General features: G+C 46.3%; 1 protein-coding gene across 2 annotated transcripts; it reads left to right on the forward strand.

Moving 5' to 3' along the window:
• Positions 1–643: 643 nt before the first annotated feature.
• On the forward strand, positions 644–20,611 carry LOC132384779 (phosphatidylinositol 5-phosphate 4-kinase type-2 gamma-like). 2 transcript variants are annotated; one of them, XM_059956269.1, is made up of 10 exons: positions 644–1,001; positions 1,634–1,731; positions 6,794–6,890; positions 13,255–13,404; positions 14,491–14,637; positions 15,541–15,579; positions 17,578–17,691; positions 18,705–18,957; positions 19,185–19,288; positions 19,985–20,611. In XM_059956269.1, exons 1-10 carry the CDS (start codon positions 753–755, stop codon positions 20,063–20,065), a joined length of 1,332 nt encoding a protein of 443 aa, XP_059812252.1. In that variant the 5' UTR covers positions 644–752; the 3' UTR covers positions 20,066–20,611. The 2 variants fall into 2 exon arrangements, with proteins under 2 accessions (XP_059812252.1, XP_059812253.1); XM_059956270.1 differs by lacking the exon at positions 13,255–13,404.
• The last annotated feature ends 359 nt before the right edge of the window (positions 20,612–20,970 follow it).

Consider the following 20,970-nt stretch of genomic DNA (forward strand, 5'->3'; position numbering starts at 1 on the left):
GGTATTGATCGTGTATGATCAACCATGATCTCAGAATGGCGGTGCAGACTCGAGGGGCCGAATGGTCTACTTCTGCACCTATTGTCTATTGTCTATAAGTGTCCCAATCCAGGGTTAAACCATTGAATCCTAGTATCAATCATAAAACTGGGATAAACTTACCAATCCTGGGATAAATGTCCCAACTATGGGATAAACCACTGGGTGCCAGTATAAATACTCAAACTGTGGGATAAACCCCCAATCATGGATAAATCCCAGTAACAAAACCACACTATGGTCCATTCTCTGCAGGATTGGATGCCCTCCTCGATCCCCAATAGAACCCAAGGCCGCACTTCTCCGGTTGCCCCAGGAGACACGGGCCGGGACCTTGTCTGATTGCGTCAGATGAGGGGCGGGGTCAGTACGCTGGGACGGTATACCCCCGAGAAAAATCGGGGGACGCGGCTGTCGATCCGCATGAGTTGTCAACTGTGGATACCACCCATTGGATAACGGAAGGAGTGTGACCTCAACGTGCCCTTGGAAACAAGTGGGACCAGTGGGCGGGGCCTCGGAGCTACTATTGGGTCAACAAATGCAGGGTGGCGGGGGCGTTGCCTCTGGAGACGGAAGTAGGCACGCGGCTTGGTTGCTCCTCGAGACCTTTGGGCGGGATCACCAACGGCTGAGGGTTGCGATTTAGGGAGGAGCGTTGGTTGTCGGTTGCCCGTTGTCACTGGAGACGGGGGAGGGACGATTTTTATACGATGCGTTCACCTACGGCCTGGCGGCGCAGGTACCAAGTAGTGTATCCAGTGAGAGAAGAGACCAAGGTAGGGCAGTTCTCAGGAGGGTTCCGAGGAGCCATGGCCTCCTCGGTGAACTCAAGCAACCCACCTAGTACGTCGGTAAGCAAGACCAAGACGAAGAAGAAGCACTTCGTGTCCCAGAACGTGTCGGTGTTCAGAGCGGGCAACCCGGTGGTCAGCGTCTTCATGTGGGGTGTCAACCACTCGGTGAGGGCAGGGCTGGGCCCGAGGTTGGAGTGGGTGAGGGCGGCTCGAGGGTGAGGTAATGGTTGGGGGGAGGGTCGGGTAGGGGTGAGGTGAGGGTCGGGGAGGTGTGAGGTAATGGTTGGAAGGGTGGGGGTTGCGGGAGGAGGGGCGGGTGTTGAGGGGAGGGACAGGGGTTGCGGGAGGGGTTTACGGAGGGGTGGGTGAGGGAGTGGGGTGTGAGGGGAAGGGTTGGGGTCGAGGGGGAGGGGCGGGTGGGGTGAGAAGGGAGGAGCTAAGGTGTGTGGGGGAATTTTAGGGGGTTGGTTTGTGAGGCTGGGAGAGGTAGTGGGGATTAGATCAGGATTTGTTGGGGTTGTGGGGGATGGGGTGGGGTGTGTAGGGAGATGTGGAAGTTGTGGGTGGTGGGGGCTTTTGGGGAGATAACCTGTGGTGTATGTGGGGTTGCCAGGGGGTTTGAGGGGTGTTGGCAGGTGAGGCATGGAGTATGTGTGGTGTAGGGGTGTGAGGGTAGAGGGGAGGGTTTGTTGGGTCTGTGAGGTGAAGGGGTGGTGGGGGGAGGGGTGTGAGGTGTCTCTGGGACAATGGAGAGGAGGAGCATTATAGAGAGTCCTTGACACTCCTCTCCCTGGCAGATCAATGAACTGAACCACGTCCCAACCCCAGTGATGCTCCTACCTGATGACTTCAAAGCGAACAGTAAGATCAAGGTGAACAACCACCTGTTCAACAAGTAAGCAGGCATTCACGACAGCTGTAATCTGGAACGTCTGCCTCCCTGTGGCATGCTCAGCCTATCGCACTTGGAGCCCCTATCAGCAGTCCCTCTCTTCTCCTCTCCTTCCTCTTTCAATGTGCTTCTTAACACCTGTGCTTTTGGTTCAGATTTGTGTCAAACCTGTTCCAGAGCTAGGGTCCTCAGCAGCTGAAAGACGAGGGAGAGAGACAGGAAGGTGTTAGGAGGAGAATTGAGGCGAGTTGTTGGCAAATGTATGAGTGGAGATGTGGGGTCCAGAGGTCTGATGTAGACCGAATGATGCATCTGGTCTAATTTAACAACATTTGTCCCCCCATATACATTCAGTTGGAGATAGCTTAGAGAAACTTTACTGGGTCATTTCCTGATGGGGGAGGTGGGTGTTGCCTAATGAAGAATGAGTCCCAACCTGTCCATTCTCTCTCCATAACTCGTGCGCTTGAGTCCTCACAGAAGAATGAGGTGTGGCCTTGTAAAGGTGTTTAAAATCAAATCGATAAGATGAATATGTTGCCCTTCCAGTTCTCATTGAATCTTCATGGTGAGAGGGGAAAGATTTAAAGGTTTATTGTATTGTACATGCATACTTTGACAACTCTGATATTTGTCTTGTCCAGATGGCCATGAAATACAGAAAGACCATACATCAACCACACACACACACACACACTCTCTCTCTCTCTCTCTCTCTCTCTCTCTCTCTCTCTCTCTCACTCTCTCTCACTCTCTCTCACTCTCTCTCACTCTCTCTCACTCTCTCTCACTCTCTCTCACTCTCTCTCACTCTCTCTCACTCTCTCACTCTCTCTCCTCTCTCTCTCTCTCTCTCCTCTCACTCTCTCTCACTCTCTCTCACTCTCTCTCACTCTCTCTCACTCTCTCTCACTCTCTCTCACTCTCTCTCACTCTCTCTCACTCTCTCTCACTCTCTCTCACTCTCTCTCACTCTCTCTCACTCTCTCTCACTCTCTCTCACTCTCTCTCACTCTCTCTCACTCTCTCTCACTCTCTCTCACTCTCTCTCACTCTCTCTCTCTCTCTCTCTCTCTCTCTCTCTCTCTCTCTCTCTCTCTCTCACTCTCTCTCTCACTCTCTCTCTCACTCTCTCTCTCACTCTCTCTCTCACTCTCTCACTCTCTCACTCTCTCTCTCACTCTCTCACTCTCTCACTCTCTCTCTCACTCTCTCTCACTCTCTCTCACTCTCTCTCACTCTCTCTCACTCTCTCTCACTCTCTCTCACTCTCTCTCACTCTCTCTCACTCTCTCTCACTCTCTCTCACTCTCTCTCACTCTCTCTCACTCTCTCTCACTCTCTCTCACTCTCTCTCTCTCTCTCTCTCTCTCTCTCTCTCTCTCTCTCTCTCTCTCTCTCTCTCTCTCTCTCTCTCTCTCACTCTCTCACTCTCTCTCACTCTCTCTCACTCTCTCTCTCACTCTCTCTCTCACTCTCTCTCTCACTCTCTCTCTCACTCTCTCTCTCACTCTCTCTCTCACTCTCTCTCTCACTCTCTCTCTCACTCTCTCTCTCACTCTCTCTCTCACTCTCTCTCTCACTCTCTCTCTCACTCTCTCTCTCACTCTCACTCTCACTCTCACTCTCACTCTCACTCTCACTCTCACTCTCACTCTCACTCTCACTCTCACTCTCACTCTCACATAAATCTCAGACATCAAACAGTCCTCCTGTGAGTCAGAATGCCCCTGTGGCTTCCGTTGGGGGCGATTGCTGACACCCCTTTGCATTTACCTCAATGCTCCAATCTTCGACGTTTCGAAATAGTCGTTTGCGACTCCGTGTCCTGTCTCTGGTCTTTCCATGAATCAGTTCATATTCTTGGTCTTTTTTGGATCCTCATCTCCGATTTCCACGAGGCAGTTCTCCAGACACAACAGAGCACTGGATCATTCAATTGAGTTCTAAACTGCACATCACAGTTTCTGTAACACAAGACAAAAAGAGCAAGCAGAAAGTGTGGAAAATGTGAAATAATTTAAGAGATTTGCTATCTGGAAGATGTTGCCCGAGGAATTGTTGTTCATTGGTGCCACTTTGACTAGAAGTTAATTTAGTAACATAAACCTTCCAATTTTTAGCTTACCAATACTAGTTGTATCACTAAATAAATAAGTGCTGAATTGTGCAAAGGTCTTAGGCACCCTAGATTTTTAATATAAATTTTGTCTTGGTAGTTTGTTTTGTCTTCTGCATTAGTGTATCAGTAGTAAAGAGTGAACTTTAGATTTCCAGACATTCATTTTGCAAAACAATTAAATGTTATAGAAAAATTTTTGTATTTCATTAAAGAAAGTAACCTATTAATTAACAGACCACTTTTAAATAAAAACTTGGTTTGTAGGTATAGTTCAGTGCATGATTAAACAAAGATAACAAACAGATCAATGACATAATAAGTTGAATGAACTAAACTGATTAACTGAAATGGGTGTAGAAAGAATCAAACTGGGAGAAGGACAACCAAACTAAAAGGTGAATCTGTGGCAGATCTGACACTTTAACATTCAGATAATCAATTCTTACAACCATGGCAAGAGTGAGTATAGCAACAAGACACAAGTGGTCATCCTACATTAGCAAGGCCTCTCCGAAGCGGAAGTTTTGTGGCAGATGGAAGCGTCAAGATGTGCTGCCCAAGCTCTTCTGAAGAAGCACGAAGAAACGGGCAAGGTTGAAGACCAGAGTCCGAAGTGGTCAGCCACAGAAACTGACCTGCAGCAGACGAGAGATACATCAAACTGACGTCTCTTCTAAATCGGAAGAAACCCAGTACTGCTATCAGCTCTGAACTTGCAGAAAACACTGGAGCGCAAGTACTCCCCTTGTACAGACGACTAGAAAATTCTTGTCAGAAGTGTTCTTCTTGCTGCCAAAAAGCCATTCTCCAAAGTGGAAACGAAGCCAAGAGACTCACCTACACACTAAAACACAAGGACTGGGGTGCTGAGCAGTGGCAGTAAGTACTCTGGACTGGTAAGTCAAAAGCTGAAAATTTTGGCTCAAAGAGGAGGCAGTTTGTCCATAGAAGAGCTGGAGACCGCTACATGGATGAATGTCTGCCCGTAAAATCCCATCAGGGAGGTGTCTCATCAGTCCCAATTTCATTCTACAACATGACAATAACCCCAAACACACAGCCAAGGTCATAAAGAGCTATCTTCAGTGAAATGGAAGAAGCCCTACCATCAAAGCCCTGAACTGAAATTTGAGGTTGTCTAGGATTACCTGGAGCAACAGAAGCAAGCAAGGCAGCCAAAGTCTGCAGAAGAACTGTGGCAAGTTCTCCAAGATGCTTGGAATAATCTACCAGCCGATTTCTTTATAAAACTGTATGACAATGTACCTAGGAGAATTGAATTGATGCAGTTTTGAAGACAAAAGGTAGTCACACCAAATTTTGATTATTTTACTGCTTACTGCTCTTTATAATATTTGATATCGAGAAGCTCTTAATTATTTTTGAAAGCATCTTCACTTTACAGAGTTTTTTTTACATGTGCCTAAGCCTTTACACAGTACTGGACAGGAAAGATAGGGATATGGCTAAATGCAGGCAAATGGGACTAGCTTGGATGGGAATCTTGGCTGGTATGGACCATTTGAGCTGAAAAACCTTTTATTCTGCTATATGACTCATAACTTCATGAAATGTTGTAATCGTATCCACCTGTCATTTCCTCCATAAACCTACCATCATCTTTGTGGTAAAACTTACCCCTCAGATCCCTTTTAAATCATTTCCCCTCTCACATCAAATGATTTAGTTTCAGACTCCCTGACTCTGGAGAAAATTTGAATCAGGTTTATTATCACTGCCATATATTGTGAAATTTGTTTTGCAGTACCAGTACAGTGCAATACATAAAATATACTGTAAACTGCAATAAGAAATGTGTAAAAATTTACATGAACTATGTAAATATGTACAGTACTGTGCAAAAGTCATAGGCACATATGTGGCCTGAAATGTGATCAGATCTTCACCACAAGTCCAAAAACTTGATAAAGTGAACCTAATTAAATAACACAAAAAACATTATACTTTATTCCAATATTACATGTTTTTGCTGGAAAAAGTATGTGAACCTCTTGGGTAATACCTTCTATGAAAGCTATTTGGAGTCAGGTGTTCCAATCAATGAGATGAGATTGGTGGTGTGGGTTGTAGAGGTGCCCTGCCGTGCCCTAAAAAAAGACACACAAAAGTCATGTTACTGACCGAGCCTGCTCTTCTCAAGAAAGATCTGTTTATCAGCACCATGCCTCAATCAAAACAAGTTTCAGAGGACCTTAGAAGAATTTTAGAAATGCATGAAGCTGGAAAAGCCTACAAAAGCATTTCTAAATACCTGAGTGTTCATCAGACCACAGTAAGAGAAATTGTCTACAAATGGAGGAAACTCAGTATTGTTGCTACTCTCCCTAGGAGTGGGCATCCTACAAAGATCACACTAAGAGTACAATGTGCAATGCTGAAGGAGGTGAAAAAGAATCCCAGGGTAACAGCAAAAGACCTGCAGAAATCTCTCAAACTTGCTAAAGTCACTGTTCATGTGTCCACTATAAGAAAAAAAAACTGAACAGGAATGGTGTTCATGGAAGGACACCACAAAGGAAACCACTGCTCTCCAAAAATAAAGATTGCTGCACGTCTAAAGTTTGCAAAAGACCGCCTGGATGTTCTACACCATCTGTGGACACATGGGACAAAAGTTAAACTTCTTCCCCTTGGGGATAGGTGGAGAAAGAGTCCAGAACTGGGGGGAACAAGACGGGGAAGGGGAAAGCAGTTTCTGAATAAGTGGGGTGGGCCCATTTCGGATGGAGAGTCTTATGTGGGAGACTGGCAGTAGTCTGGAATTCTCTCCTTCAGAGAGCTGTGGAAATTGGGCCATTGGATGTATTCAAGGACACGATAGGGTGTAGAGGGGAAAAGCTGGAGTTAGACATTGGGCCCCGTGGCCTGTTTCTCCCCTTCATGCTCCTCATAGCCATTGCCTTTCTTCCCCTTGATCCACAGGGAGAACCTCCCGAGCAACTTCAAGTTCAAGGAATATTGCCCACAGGTCTTCCGTAACCTGCGGGACCGGTTTGGAGTTGACGACATGGACTACCAGGTTGGTGTGGGTGCCTGTCATTTCCCCCACTCTGGATCCAGATAGGTGCCACCACATAACCCTCTCCACCCCACCCTTGCGTAGATATCTTGTACCCTTTCTCAGGTACATGTGTCTTTCTTCTCTTCCCGTCCTAACTGCCTCGACAGTCTGGAATTTCCTGGGATAGAGAAGAGTTGGCTTCAATAAGTGCTTACCTATGATCAGATTGAGCACTATCCCTGAAGTCTGACTGTACTGTCCCAGTAAAAAAGCACAAGGGTGAACATTTGGTATTGGTTTATTATTTTCGCAGGTACTGAGATCCGGGTGTCACCCCCCCCCCCTTACAAAGGTAGAGCATTCCTATGAAACTTTTCTTAAACCAAAATGGTGTAAAGCGAAGAACCATTAACTTATATGGGAAAAATATTTGTAAAAGCAAAAATCCTCTTTATAATGCAAAAACAGGTTACTAATGTAAGTCTTTTGTAAAAGCAAAGTGGCATAAAGTGAACATTCGTAAAGTGGGGGACACCTATACAATGAAAAGTTTGTCTTGCGTACTGTTCATACAGATCAGATCATTACACAATGTATTGAGGTAGAACAAGGTGAAACAATAACAGAATACAGAATAAAGTGTGACAGAAATACAGGGAAAGTGCAGTACAGGTAGACAGTAAGGTGGAAGTTCATAATGAAGTAGATTGTGAGGTCTAGATGTTGAATTTGTGTGCACAAGTATAGTGAGGTACACATATGATGAAAAACTAGCAGCAGCATCACAGAATGTAAATTGTGTTGAATTATACCATACAGTGGAACATAGTTTTTTTTTAAAGTGTGACACAACCAAGACAAGTCCATTAGTGAACCCACACTTGAGGTCATGTGTGCAGTTCTGGTAATCTCATTGGTGGAAGAGTATGGAGACTCTAGAGAAGGTGCAGATGAGGTTCACCAGGATGTTGCCTGGATTAGAGGGCATGAGCTATAAAGAGGTTGGACAAGCTTGAGTTGTTTTCTCTGGAGCAGTGGTGACTGAGGGGAGATCTGATAGAAGTTTGTAAAATTCTGAGAGGCATACATAGACAGGGTAGGTAGTCAAATCTTTGTCCTAGGATAGAAATGTGAATACTAGAGATATGCTATAAGTTGAGAGGGGCAAGTTCAAGGTGGGTGCCTGGGGTGTTGCTGGTGGCAAGTCACATTGAGTTCATTGCCATGTACAATTTGGGCAATACATAGGATATAAATAATAATTGGCAATGTAAAAAGACAGCTGTGGTTCTGTACAATCGTGCAAGAGGTGGTCTGTAGTGTTCCATTACTGAGGTGGCGATTAGGATTGTGCTGGTTGATTCCAGAACAGAATGGTTGAAGGGAAATAGCTGTTCCTGATCCTGTTGATGTGGTTCTTCAGGTTTCTGTACTTCCTGCCCAATGGGAGCTGCGAGGAAATGACATGGCCCCAATGTTGTGGATTTTTGATCCTTGATGGTAGACGCCACTTTCTTGTGACAGCACCTCCTGTAGCGTGACCCCATTTCTGATCCAAGGTGCCAAGGGTCAGTGTTTGACAAGCAAGCCTGCTCACTCCCCACAGGAATTGAAGAGTGTCAGGGGACAGCAGTGACTGTCGTTGCTATTACTAAGGAGAAGGTGATTGGGCAGCTGAAAGGTCTGAAGGTAGATAAGTTACCTGGACCAGACGAAATACACCCCAAGGTTCTGAAAGAGGTAGCTGCAGGGATTGTGGAGATATTACTAATGATCTTTCAATAATCATAAGATTCTGGATTGGTTCCAGAGGACTGGGAAATTGTGAATGTCACGCTACTCTTTTAAGAAGGAAGGGAGACAAAATTATAAGCCGGTTAGCCTGACTTTAGCGGTTGATAAGATGTTGGTGTCCATATTAAGGATGAGGTTTCGGGGTACTTGCAGGCACATGATAAAATAGGCTGAAGTTGGTGTGGTTTCCTTAAAGGGAAAATCTTGCCTGAGAAATCTGTTGGAATTCTTTGAGGAAATAACAGACAGGATAGACAAAGGAGAGTCGGTAGATGTTATGTATTTGGATTTTCAGAAGGCCTTTGATAAGGTGCTGCACGTGAGGTTGCTAAACAAGAGCCCATGGTATTACAGGAAAGATATTTGCATGAATAGAAGATTGGCCGGCTGGTAGGAAGCAAAAGATGGGAATAAAGAGGGCCTTCTCTGGGTGGCTGCCGGTGACTAGCAGTGTTCTGCAGAGGTTGATAGGATCATAATATGTCAATGATCTAAGTGATGGAATTGATGGCTTTGTGGTCAAGTTTCTGCATGAGACCAAGGTACTGTAGGTAAAGGAACAGCCAGTGCTGAGGAAGCAGGGAGGCTACAGAAGGACTTAGACAGTTTAGGAGAATGAGCAAAGAAGTGGCAGATGGAATACAGTATAGGGAAGTGTATGGTCATGCACTTTGGTAGAAGGAATAAAGGCATAAACTATTTTCTAAATGGGGAGAAAATTCAGAAATCAGAGTTGCAGAGGAATTTGGGAGTCCTTGTGCAGGATTCCCTAAAGGTTAACTTGCAGATTGAGTCGATGGTAAGGAAGGCAAATACAGTGTTGGTGTACATTTCAAGAGGACTAGAATATAAAAGTAAGGATGAAATGCTAAGACTTATAGCCCATTGGTCAGGCCACACTTGGAGTTTTGTGAGCAATTTGGGATTCCTTATCTCGGAAAGATGCACTGGTGGAGCCTCACCTTGAGTATTGTGAACAGTTTTGGCCCCCTCATCTTAGTTATCGTATGAGGAACGTTTGATGGCCCTGGTTCTGTACTCACTGGAATTCGGAAGGATGAGGAGAGATCTTGTTGAAACCTTTTGAACATTGAAAGGCCTAGACAGAGTAGATGTTGAAATGATGTTTCCCATGGTGGGAAAATCTAGGACAAGAGGACACATCCTCAGGATAAAGGGATGCCATTTCAAAATAGATGCAGAGAAATTTCTTTAGCCAAAGCGTGGTGAATTTGTGGAATTTGTTGCCACGTGCAGCTGTGGAGGCCAGGTTGTTGGGTGTATTTAAGGCAGAGATTGATAGATTCTTGATTGGACATGGCATCAAAGGTTAGGGGGAGAAGGCCAGGAACTGGGATTGAGGAGATGGGGGGAAAGAAAAGGATCAGCCATGATTCAATAGCGGAACAGACTGGATGGGTCAGATGGCTTAATTCTGCTCTTATGTCTTATACAGTGCCTATAAAAAGTATTCACCCCCCCCCCCATGAAAGTTTTCATGTTTTATTGCTTTACAACATTGAATCATGGATTTAATTTGGCTTTTTTGACACTAATCAACAGAGAAGGACTTTTGTGTCAAAGTGAAAACAGATCTCTACAAGATGATTGATATTAATTACAAATATAAAACACTAAATAATTGCATAAGTATTCACCCCCTTCAAGTCAGTATTTAGTAGATGTACCTTTGGCAGCAATTACAGCCTTAAGTCTGTGTGGATAGGTCTTTATCAGCTTTGCACATCTGGACACTGCAATTTTTCCCCATTCTTCTTTACAAAAGTGCTCAAGCTCTGTCAGATTTCACGGGGATTATGAGTGAACAGTCTTTTACAAGCCCAGCCTTGAATTTTCAATTGGATTGAAGGTCTGGACTCTGACCTGGCCACTCCAGAACATTAACTTTGTTTTTAAGCCATTCCTGTGTAGCTTTGGCTTTATGCTTGGGGTCATTGCCTTGCTGGAAAACAAATCTCCCATTCACAGTTCTCTTGCAGACTGCATCAGGTTTGTCTCCAAGAATTCCATGTATTTTGCTGCATTCATTTTACCCTCTACCTTCACAAGCCTTCCAGAGCATGATGCAGCCAGTATCATGCTTCACAGTAGGGATGGTGTGTCTTTGATGTGTGGCATTTGGCTTATGCCAAACATTGTGTTTAGTCTGATGGCCAAAAAGCTTAATTTTGCTTTCATCAGACCATAGAATCTTCCAGCTGCCTTCTGGCAAACTCTAGCCAAGGTTTCATGTGAGTTTGTTTTTTCAACAGTGGCTTTCTCTTTGCCACTCTCCCATAAAGCTACAACTGGTGGAGCACCCAGGCAACAGTTGTTGTATGCGCAGTCTCTCCCATCTCAGCCTCTGAAGCTTGTAACTCCTCCAGAGTTGTCATAGGTCTCTTGGTGACCTCCCTCACTAGTCCCCTTCTTGCATGGCCACTCAGTTTTTGAGGACAGCCTGCTTTAGGCAGATTTATAGCTGTGCCATATTCTTTCCATTTCTTGATTGACTTAACTGTACTTCAAGGATATTCAGTGACTTAGAAATTTTCTTGTATCCATCTCCTGACTTGTGCTTTTCAGTAAAATTTTCACAGAGTTGCTTGGAGGCTTTTGTCTTCATGGTGTAGTTTTTGCTAGGATACTGACTCACCAGCAGTTGAACCTTCCAGATACAGGTGTATTTTTACGACAATCTATTGAAACACCTTGACTGCACAAAGGTCTTCAAAAACAGAAATAAGAGAAAATCTGCAGATGCTGGAAATCCAAGCTACACACAAGATGCTGGGGGAATTCAGCAGGCCAGGCAGCATCTATGGAAAAAAGTACAGTCGAAAAAAGATTCATTTTTTCTCAGCTCAAAACGTTAACTGTACTTTTTTCCATAGATGTTGCCTGGCCTGCTGAGTTCCTCAGCATTTTTTGTGTGTTTCTCCGAAAACAGATCTCTATTTAACTAATTATGTGACTTCTAAGACCAATTGGCTGCACCAGTGATGATTTGGTGTGTCATTAAAGGGAGTGAATACTTGAGCTTTCAGTTATTTTGTGTTTTATTTTCATAATTTAGATCATCTTGTAGATATGTTTTCACTTTGACACAAGGGTTTTTCTGTTAATCAGTGCCAAAAAAAGCCAAATTAAATCCACTATGATTCAGTGTTGTAAAACAATAAAATATTAAAAACTTCCAAGTGGGGTGGTGAATACTTCTTGTAGGCACTGTATGCTCTATAAGGGAAGTAGGCTCGGGTGTGTCTCCATGCAGATGCACTGTAGTTACCCCCTGATAGAAGGGACTCCATAAGATGTCTCTGAACTGCTCTTCCATCTGACAATGTGGAAGGTTTCACCCTCTGTCTGACCCTGGGTGTGTGTGGTGGGACAATGTGGAGGGAGATCCACTCTGTGTCTGACCCTGAGAGTGTGTGATGGGACAGTGTGGAGGGAGATTCACTCTGTGTGTGACCCCAGGAGTGTGTGATGGGACAGTGTGGAGGGAGATTCACTCTGTGTCTGACCTTGGGAGTGTGTGATGGGACAGTGTGGAGGGAGATTCACTCTGTGTCTGACCCTGGGAGTGTGTGATGGGACTGTGTGGAGGGAGATTCACTCTGTGTCTGACCCTGGGAGTGTGTGATGGGACGGTGTGGAGGGAGATTCACTCTGTGTCTGATCCCGGGAGTGTGTGATGGGACAGTGTGGAGGGGGATTCAGTCTGTGTCTGACCCTGGGAGTGTGTGATGGGACTGTGTGGAGGGAGATTCACTCTGTGTCTGACCCTGGGAGTGTGTGATGGGACAGTGTGGAGGGAGATTCACTCTGTGTCTGACCCTGGGAGTGTGTGATGGGACAGTGTGCAGGAAGATTCACTCTGTGTCTGACCCTGGGTGTGTGTGATGGGACGGTGTGGAGGGAGATTCACTCTGTGTCTGACCCTGGGAGTGTGTGATGGGACGGTGTGGAGGGAGATTCACTGTGTGTCTGACCCTGGGAGTGTGTGATGGGACGGTGTGGAGGGAGATTTACTCTGTGTCTGACCCTGGGAGTGTGTGATGGGACGGTGAGGAGGGAGATTCACTGTGTGTCTGACCCTGGGAGTGTGTGATGGGACAGTGTGGATGGAGATTCACTCTGTGTCTGATCCCGGGAGTGTGTCATGGGACAGTGTGGAGGGAGATTCACTCTGTGTCTGACCCTGGGAGTGTGTGATGGGACGGTGTGGAGGGAGATTCACTCTGTGTCTGACCATGGGAGTGTGTGATGGGACTGTGTGGAGGGAGATTCACTCTGTGTCTGACCCTGGGAGTGTGTGATGGGACGGTATGGAGGGAGATTCACTCTATGTCTGATCCTGGGAGTGTGTGATGGGACAGTGTGGAGGGAGATTCACTCTATGTCTGATCCTGGGAGTGTGTGATGGGACAGTGTGGAGGGAGATTCACTCTGTGTCTGACCCTGGGTGTGTGTGGTGGGACAATGTGGAGGGAGATTCACCCTTTGTTGGACCCTGGGGGTGGGTGGGATGGTTTCAGTTGACGCACTGAGTGACCTGTGCCTAACCATGCTCTGCTCGTCCCAGATGTCTCTGACCCGCTTCGCTCCATACAGTAAAGGTGAGAGCGGGATCACTGTGCTGTTCCTCAGCAGTTATGACCGCAGGTATGTGATCAAGCAGATCTCAAGCGAGGATGTAGCTGACATGCACACCTTCCTGTCGGACTACCACCAGGTGAGGCCCTCCGCCACAGGTTTAGGAGGGAGGGAATGGCGCGCTGAGGGATGGGCAGCAAGAAGGGAGGACCACATTGCAGGAGGGTAGTGAACATAAACTGGAGCAGAAGTTGGCCATCTGGTTTGTCAAGTCTGTGCCACCATTCAATAAGAGCATGATTAATCTGGGCATGAAGTCTGCTCCACCTACCTGTCTTTGCATATAACCCTTAATTCCCTTGTTATGCAGAAATCTATCTAACCGTGTCTTAAATATATTTAATGATATACCCTCTACTGCTTCTCTGGGCAGGGAACTCCACAGATTCACTACTCTCTGGGGAAAACAGTTTTTTCTCATCTGTCCTAAATCTATTCCCCTGAGGTTTTGTCCCCTAGTTCTAGTCTCCTCACCAGTGGAAACAACTTTCTTGCCTCAGTCTTAACAATCCCTTTCATAATTGTATATGTTTCAAAAGATCCCCCTCTCATTCTGAATTCCGGTGAGTGTAGTCCCAGCTGACTCGTTCTCTCCTCATTGGCTAACCCCCTCATCTCTAGAATGAATCTGGTGAACTTCCTCTGCATTTCCTCCAAAGCCAGTATGAGACCAGAACTGCATGAGGTATTCCAGGTGTAGCCTCACCAGGATTTGCAGCATAACCTCCCTGCCCTTAAATTCAATCCTTCTAACAATGAAGGCCAACATTGCATTGGTCTTATTGATAAACTGTTAGATCTGTAACCAACCTTCTGTGATTCATTCACAAACACACCCAAGTCTCTCTGCAGAGCAACAAGCTGCAATCTTTCAACATTTAAGTAATTTGATCTATTTTTCATTCCAGAGTGAATGTCCTTGTATTTACCAATGTTGTACTCCAGCTGCAAGACCCTTGCCCACTCACTTAACTAATCTATATCTCTGCAGACTCTCCACATCCTCTGCACAATTTGCTTTTCCAGTCAATGAGGGAGTGCTGCATGAGGGGCAGTGAGGAGGGAGTGCCACAACAGAAGAGAGGCGGTGAGGAGGGGCAGTGGGGTGGTGGGGAGGGAGAAGTGGCATTTATTTTTACCGGGCTCCTCTCTTTTCATTTTGCAGTATGTCGTGAACTGCCATGGGAACATGGTGCTGCCACAATTCCTGGGCATGTACCGGATCAGCGTGGACAGTGAGGACACTTATGTGCTAGTGATGAGAAACTTTTTCAGCCACAGACTTACCATCCACCGGAAATATGACCTGAAGGTAGATTCCTGACTGCTTGGGGAGAACAATGCTGCTGTCCAGATTCTGATCAGATCCCAAGATAATCACATGTACATCAAAAAAGTGAAATGAATCATTTATGTTACCAACCAAGACATCCAAGGGTATGCTGGGGGAAGCCCACAAGTGTCACCACACATTTCAGCGCCATCATGGTATGTCCACGGTGTTCAGTGGAACAATACAAGCTACAGCAACAACGAAACAAAATAACAGCAAAATTAGTAACTTTCCTGCGAGGGATAGGGAGACAGGAACTGCAGGGTGCTCCTGGTGTGGGTCTGACCCAGGGATAGGGAGATGGGAACTCTGCACGGTGCTCCCGGTGTGGGTCTGATCCAGAGAGAGGGAGACCAGAACTGTGCACGGTGCTCTTGTTGTGGGTCTGACCCACGGATAGGGAGACGGGAACTGTGCACGGTGCTCCTGGTTTGGGTCTGACCCAGGGATAGGGAGATGGGAACTGTGCACGGTTCTCCAGGTGTAGGTCTGATCCAGGGATAGGGAGACAGGAACTATGCACGGTGCTCCCAGTGTGGGTCTGACCCAGGGATAGGGAGACGGGAACTGTGCACGGTTCTCCAGGTGTGGGTCTGACCTAGAGACAAGGCGACAGGAACTGTGCATGGTGGTCCCAGTGTGGGTCTGACCCAGGGACAGGGAGACGGGAACTGTGCATGGTGCTCCTGGTGTGGGTCTGACCCAGAGACAAGGCGACAGGAACTGTGCATGGTGGTCCCAGTGTGGGTCTGACCTAAGGATAGGGAGACGGGAATTGTGTACAGTGTTCCTGGTGTATGTCTGACCCAGAGACGGGGTGACAGGAACTGTGCACAGGGCTCCTGGTGTGGGCTAAAAATTATTTATCTTTGTGTTTTTCAGGGCTCGCTAGTTTCCCGTGAAGCCAGTGATAAAGAAAAGGTAAAACAGAAATATCCTGCAGCCGATGTGCAGATCTGTGCATCAGAGCAGTCACTTACATCCACACACCATAGCAGGGACCCTGAAGTATCTGGATGGCTGCTACATATCCCTTGTAGTTCTTTGCAGTCACCACACACTGAACCTGTGGGAACTCTTGCAGGATGTGCACCCCCCCCCATCAGAAATACTTTTGAGCATCAGAGTGATACAATGGGTAGCGATACTACCTCGCTGCCTCTCAGAGACCAGTTTTCTCCCAAACTCCAGAGCTGTGTGTGTTATACACTTAGTGGCCACTTTGTTAGTTACAGGAAGAACTTAATATAGTGGCCGCTAAGTGTATTTATGTATGTTCATGGTGTTCTGTTGCTGTAGCCCATCCACTTTATGGTTCTTGTGTGTTCAGAGATGCTCTTCAGCACACCACTGCAGTAATGCATGGTTATTTGAATTACTATTGCCTTCCTGTCAGCTTGAACCAGTCTGGTCATTCTCCTCTGACCTCTCGTTAACAAGGTGGTTTTGTTCACTGGATTTTTTTTTTTTGATTTGTGCATCATTCTCTTTAAACACATTCTCTGTGAGATTGTTGTGCTTGAAAATCCCAGTAGATCAGTAGCTTCTGAGGTACTCAAACCACACCATCGGGCATCAGCAATTGTTCCTTGGTCAAAGTCACTTAGGTTATATTTCTCCCTCATTCTGTTGTTTGGTCTGAACAACAACTGAATCTCCTTGACCATGTTTGCATGCTTTTATGTGTTGAGTTGCTACCACGATTGGCTGATTAGATATTTGTATTAATGTACAGGTGTACCTAATAAAGTGGCCACTACTGTGCATATTAGAAACAGAATCAGGTTTATTATCACTGGCATGTGACGTTAAATTTGTTAACTTAGCACCAGTTGAATGCAATACATAATCTAGCAGAGAGAAAAAAATAATTAAAATAAAACAATAATAAATAAACAAGTAAATCAATTAAAAAAACACAATGCTGGCAGAACTCAGCAGGCCAGACAGCATCTATGGGAGGAGGTAATAATGATGTTTCGGGCTGAAGCTCTTCATCAGGAAACCCTCCTGTTGAAGGGTTTCGGCCCGAAACATTGTTATTACCTCCTCCCATAGATGCTGTCTGGCCTGCTGAGTTCTGCCAGCATTTTGTGTTTTTTATTTATTTCCAGCATCTGCAGATTCACTCGTGTTGCAAGTAAATCAATTACGTATATTGAATAGATTTTAAAGTGCAAAAACAGAAATACTGTATATTAGAAGAAAAGTGAGGTAGTGTCCAAAGCTTCAATGTCCATTTAGGAATCAGATAGCAGAGGGGAAGAAGCTGTTCCTGAATTGTTGAGTGTGTGCCTCCAGGCTTCTGTACCTCCTACCTGATGGAAACTGTGAGAAAAGGGCATGCCCTGGGTGCTGGAGGTCTTTAATAATGGACGCTGGCTTTCTGAGACACCGCTCCCTGAAGATGTCCTGGGTCCTTTGTAGGCTAGTGCCCAAGATGGAGCTGACTAGATTTACAACCCTCTGCAGCTTCTTTCAGTCCTGTGCAGTAGCCCACCCCCCCATACCAGACAGTGATGCAGCCTGTCAGAATGCTGCCCACAGTACAACTAAAGAAGTTTTTGAGTGCATTTGTTGAGATGACAAATCTCTTCAAACTTCTAATAAAGTATAGCCACTGACTTGTCTTCTTTGTAACTGCATCAATATGTTGGGACCAGGTTACATCCTCAGAGATCTTAACACCCAGGAACTTGAAGCTGCTCACTCACTCCACTTCTGATCCCTCTACAGTATACTGTATACGTGTGTCTGTATGCCTGTGTGTCTGAGTCATTTCCCAGTGTGTGGGTGAAGGATAGAATCTGAAGGGAGTTGGTAGGGAATGTGGGGAGACTTTGGGATCTCCTGGCAGGTGCCTTTAACACTGGCGCTGATCCTGGGGTCTGACGCTCTGTGCTGAACTGTCTTCTATAGGTGAAGGAACTACCCACATTAAAGGACGTGGACTTCTTGAACCTCAATCAGAAGGTTTACATTGGCCAGGAGGACAAGAAGTTATTTATGGATAAGCTGAGGAGAGACGTGGAGGTGAGGGACAAGAAAAAAAGGTGTACATAGAACACTACAGCATAGTAAAGGCCCTTTGGCCCATGATGTTGTATTGACCTTTTAATCTACTCTGAGATCAATCTAACCCTTCCCTCCTACATAGCTCTCCATTTTTCTATCATCCATGTGCCTACCTTAAGGGTCTCTGAAATGTTCTTATTGTATTTGCCTTAACCATCACATCTGGCAGGGCATTCAAAACACCCACCACTCTGTATGTATGTGTGTATATATAATATATATAAATATAATATATACACAAACTTTAGACATCTCCCCTATATATTCCTGTAATCACCTTAAAATGATGCCTTGTATGAGCCATTTCCAGCCTGGGAAAAAAGCTCTGGCTATCCATTCAATTTATGCCTTTAATCATCTTGTACAACTTGTCAGGTGACCTTTTATCCTTCTCTCCAAAGATAAAAGCCCTAGTTCACTCAACCTTTCCTCATAGGACATGCTCTCTAGTCCAGGTAGCATCTGGTTAATCCACTCTCCCTGTTTCCAATCCTCCCTATGATGAGGCTTTATTGAGATGTAACATTATCTCATATCTCTTGAACTAATTAAAGCCAACCCATAGTATGCCTTCTTAACCACTCTTTCAACTTGTGCAGCAGCTTTGAGGGAGCTATGGACATGGATCCCAAGATCCCTCAATTCCTCCACACTGCTAACCCTGTATTCTGCCTTCAACTTTTGCCTTCCAAAATGAATCACTTCACGCTTTTCTGGATTGAACTCCATCTGACTCTTCTCAGCCCAGCTCTGCATCCTGTCAATGTCCCTTTTTGTAAAGGGAGGGCATTCTGAGCCTTTTGATCCCCGTCTCTGTCAACTACTTCCTCCCTATCCTTGTTATCTCCCTTCTCTCCCTTCCCTGCACTTATGTGTGTGTGTGTGTGCGCCTCACCCTACCCTTTCTCACTTGTCATTGACCTCATGCTGCCCCAGTGTGCCTGCCCTGACCACTACCTGTCTCCTGGCAGTTCCTGGCCCGGCTGAAGATCATGGACTACAGCCTGCTGCTGGGAATCCACGACGTGCAGAGACAGAAGGACGAGGAGGAGGGGGCACCGACCACCATCGTGGTCTCTGAGGATAACCGCAACACTCACAGCAGCGTGTCACCCCACCAATACGGCCACACCCCTGAGATGCTGGGCGCCTACCTCAACAAGGTGCCTGACTTCATTGAGGAACACTCTCCTCCTGATGCCCATGCCATCAAGAGCTCTGAATGTGAGTGCGCTGTGCAGCAGCTGGGAACCACAACCCTCGCTTGCTCCTCCATCACTTTTTTTTTTGCCCTCTTCTCCCTCAACCACTCCTCCTGCGCTCACTTTCTATTTCTGCAGTTTTCTTCGACCCTCTCCGCCTTCCCCTTGCCACTTGCGCCTTCTGTTCATTCAACCCTCCTCACCACGCATCCTTTTCCTACATTCCCCCCCCCCCCCCCCACCCCACAGCTGCTCCCCGGAAGGAGGTGTACTTCATGGGTCTGATCGACATCCTCACCCAGTATGACACAAAGAAGAAAGCTGCCCATGCGGCAAAGACAGTGAAGCATGGTGTGAGTATGGGCTCGGTCTGCTCCCTTCCACGGGGCTGTCTCTGTTGCTTTGATGACGGTTTGACTAGGTGAGGTAGAGGGCAAGTGCAAGGGGTCAGGGGAGGTGGGTAAGTGGGGAGGGTGAAGGGGAGAAGTGGGGAGGGTGAGAGGGTGAAGGTGAGTTGATGCAGGTTAAAGATGAGAGCGGAGAGAGATCAAGTGGACGAGAGAGTTTCACCCAGAGCATGGTGGGCGTGTGGAATGAGATGTTACATGAAGTGGTAGAGGCACATGAATAGGGAAAGCGTAGAGGGATATATTGCGTATAAAACCATGACATTTGGGGATTCAAGAACCAGAGGGCCCATATTTCAGATGAAAGAGGAGAGATTTAATCGGGACCCGAGATGCAACTATTTCCACCCAGAGGATAGTCTGTATATAGAACAAGTGCCAGAGGAAGTGGTCGAGGCAGATATATTATCATTTAAAAGGTACATGGCAGGGCCATGGACAGGAAAGGTTTAGAAGATATGGGCTGAATGTGATATGTGGGACTAACTTAGATTGGCATAGTGGTTAGAGTGGATGGGAGGAGTCAAAGAGCCTGCTTCTGTGACTGATCTGGGATGGGGTGAGGTCTCCAGGGGCAGGTCCCCGGGGGACTCTCAGACATGCCCCCCTTCCGCCTTCACTGAGGCCCTCTCGCCCTCGCAGGCCGGCGCGGAGATCTCGACCGTGAACCCGGAGCAGTACGCCAAACGGTTCATGGACTTCATCACCAACATCTTCGCCTAGCAGCAGGGAGAGATCTCACCCCACGGCATGCCTGTCTATCAGAACAGAAGGGCAGCTGTCTCCCTCAGATCAGCATTCCTACGTTTTTTCCCCCCTCCATCCTGCAGACCAGCATTCCCATGTTTTTCTCCAATCCTTCAGATTTGTGTTCCTGTGTTTCCTTCCTCCTCCGGACCTGCGTTTTCCCCCTCCTCCAGACCAGTGTTCCTGCATTTCTCCCCTCTTTGGACCAGTATTCTCTTGCTCTCGCTCTCCAAAAGGGATGAACATCCCTTTTCTTCCTTCTTCCATGCTCTTACCATCTCAATGTCACTGCTGGACACCAGTTGCTGTCTCTTTCCTGAGGCAGGGTTTTGTTCATTTCCCCACTCCCCGTCTGAATTAATCCCATCCCGGCCCCACTCTTCTGCTGTCCGGAGGGGTCCCTCACTGCCAATCTGTTGGATGGTCCCTCCAACCCATCCAAGTGCCTTTGGTTGTTGACTCTCTCTGAATGCAACCTCAAGTTTTGGTGCTTCTTTCAAAATAAAGTTGACTTTTATTTAATCCAAGCTTCATTTCTTTGCAAAGTCAAAGTGGAGATTATTGTTGCATATGCATATCCCTGTGTGGACAGGTGCAATGAAAAACTTGCAGCAGCATCACAGGCACAGAGCATCAGAAACAACACTCACAAGGAAAGCACTTTAAAATGTGCATAATTTTACCAGAATGAACACAATTAGAGCACAAAGTCCAGTGTTGTGTAAACTGGTCACAGTGTTGCTGTACTGAGGTGGTGTTGTGCCTGGTGTTCAAGAACTGAATGTTGAAGGGAAGTTGGTGGTGTGGGGTTTCAAGCTTTTGCACCTCCAGCTGCAAGAAGATGGCATAGGCCTGGTGGTGAAGATCTTAGATGATGAATG

This window comes from Hypanus sabinus, chromosome X1 (assembly GCF_030144855.1).
Source record: "Hypanus sabinus isolate sHypSab1 chromosome X1, sHypSab1.hap1, whole genome shotgun sequence".
In the NCBI taxonomy this organism is placed as follows: domain Eukaryota; kingdom Metazoa; phylum Chordata; class Chondrichthyes; order Myliobatiformes; family Dasyatidae; genus Hypanus; species Hypanus sabinus.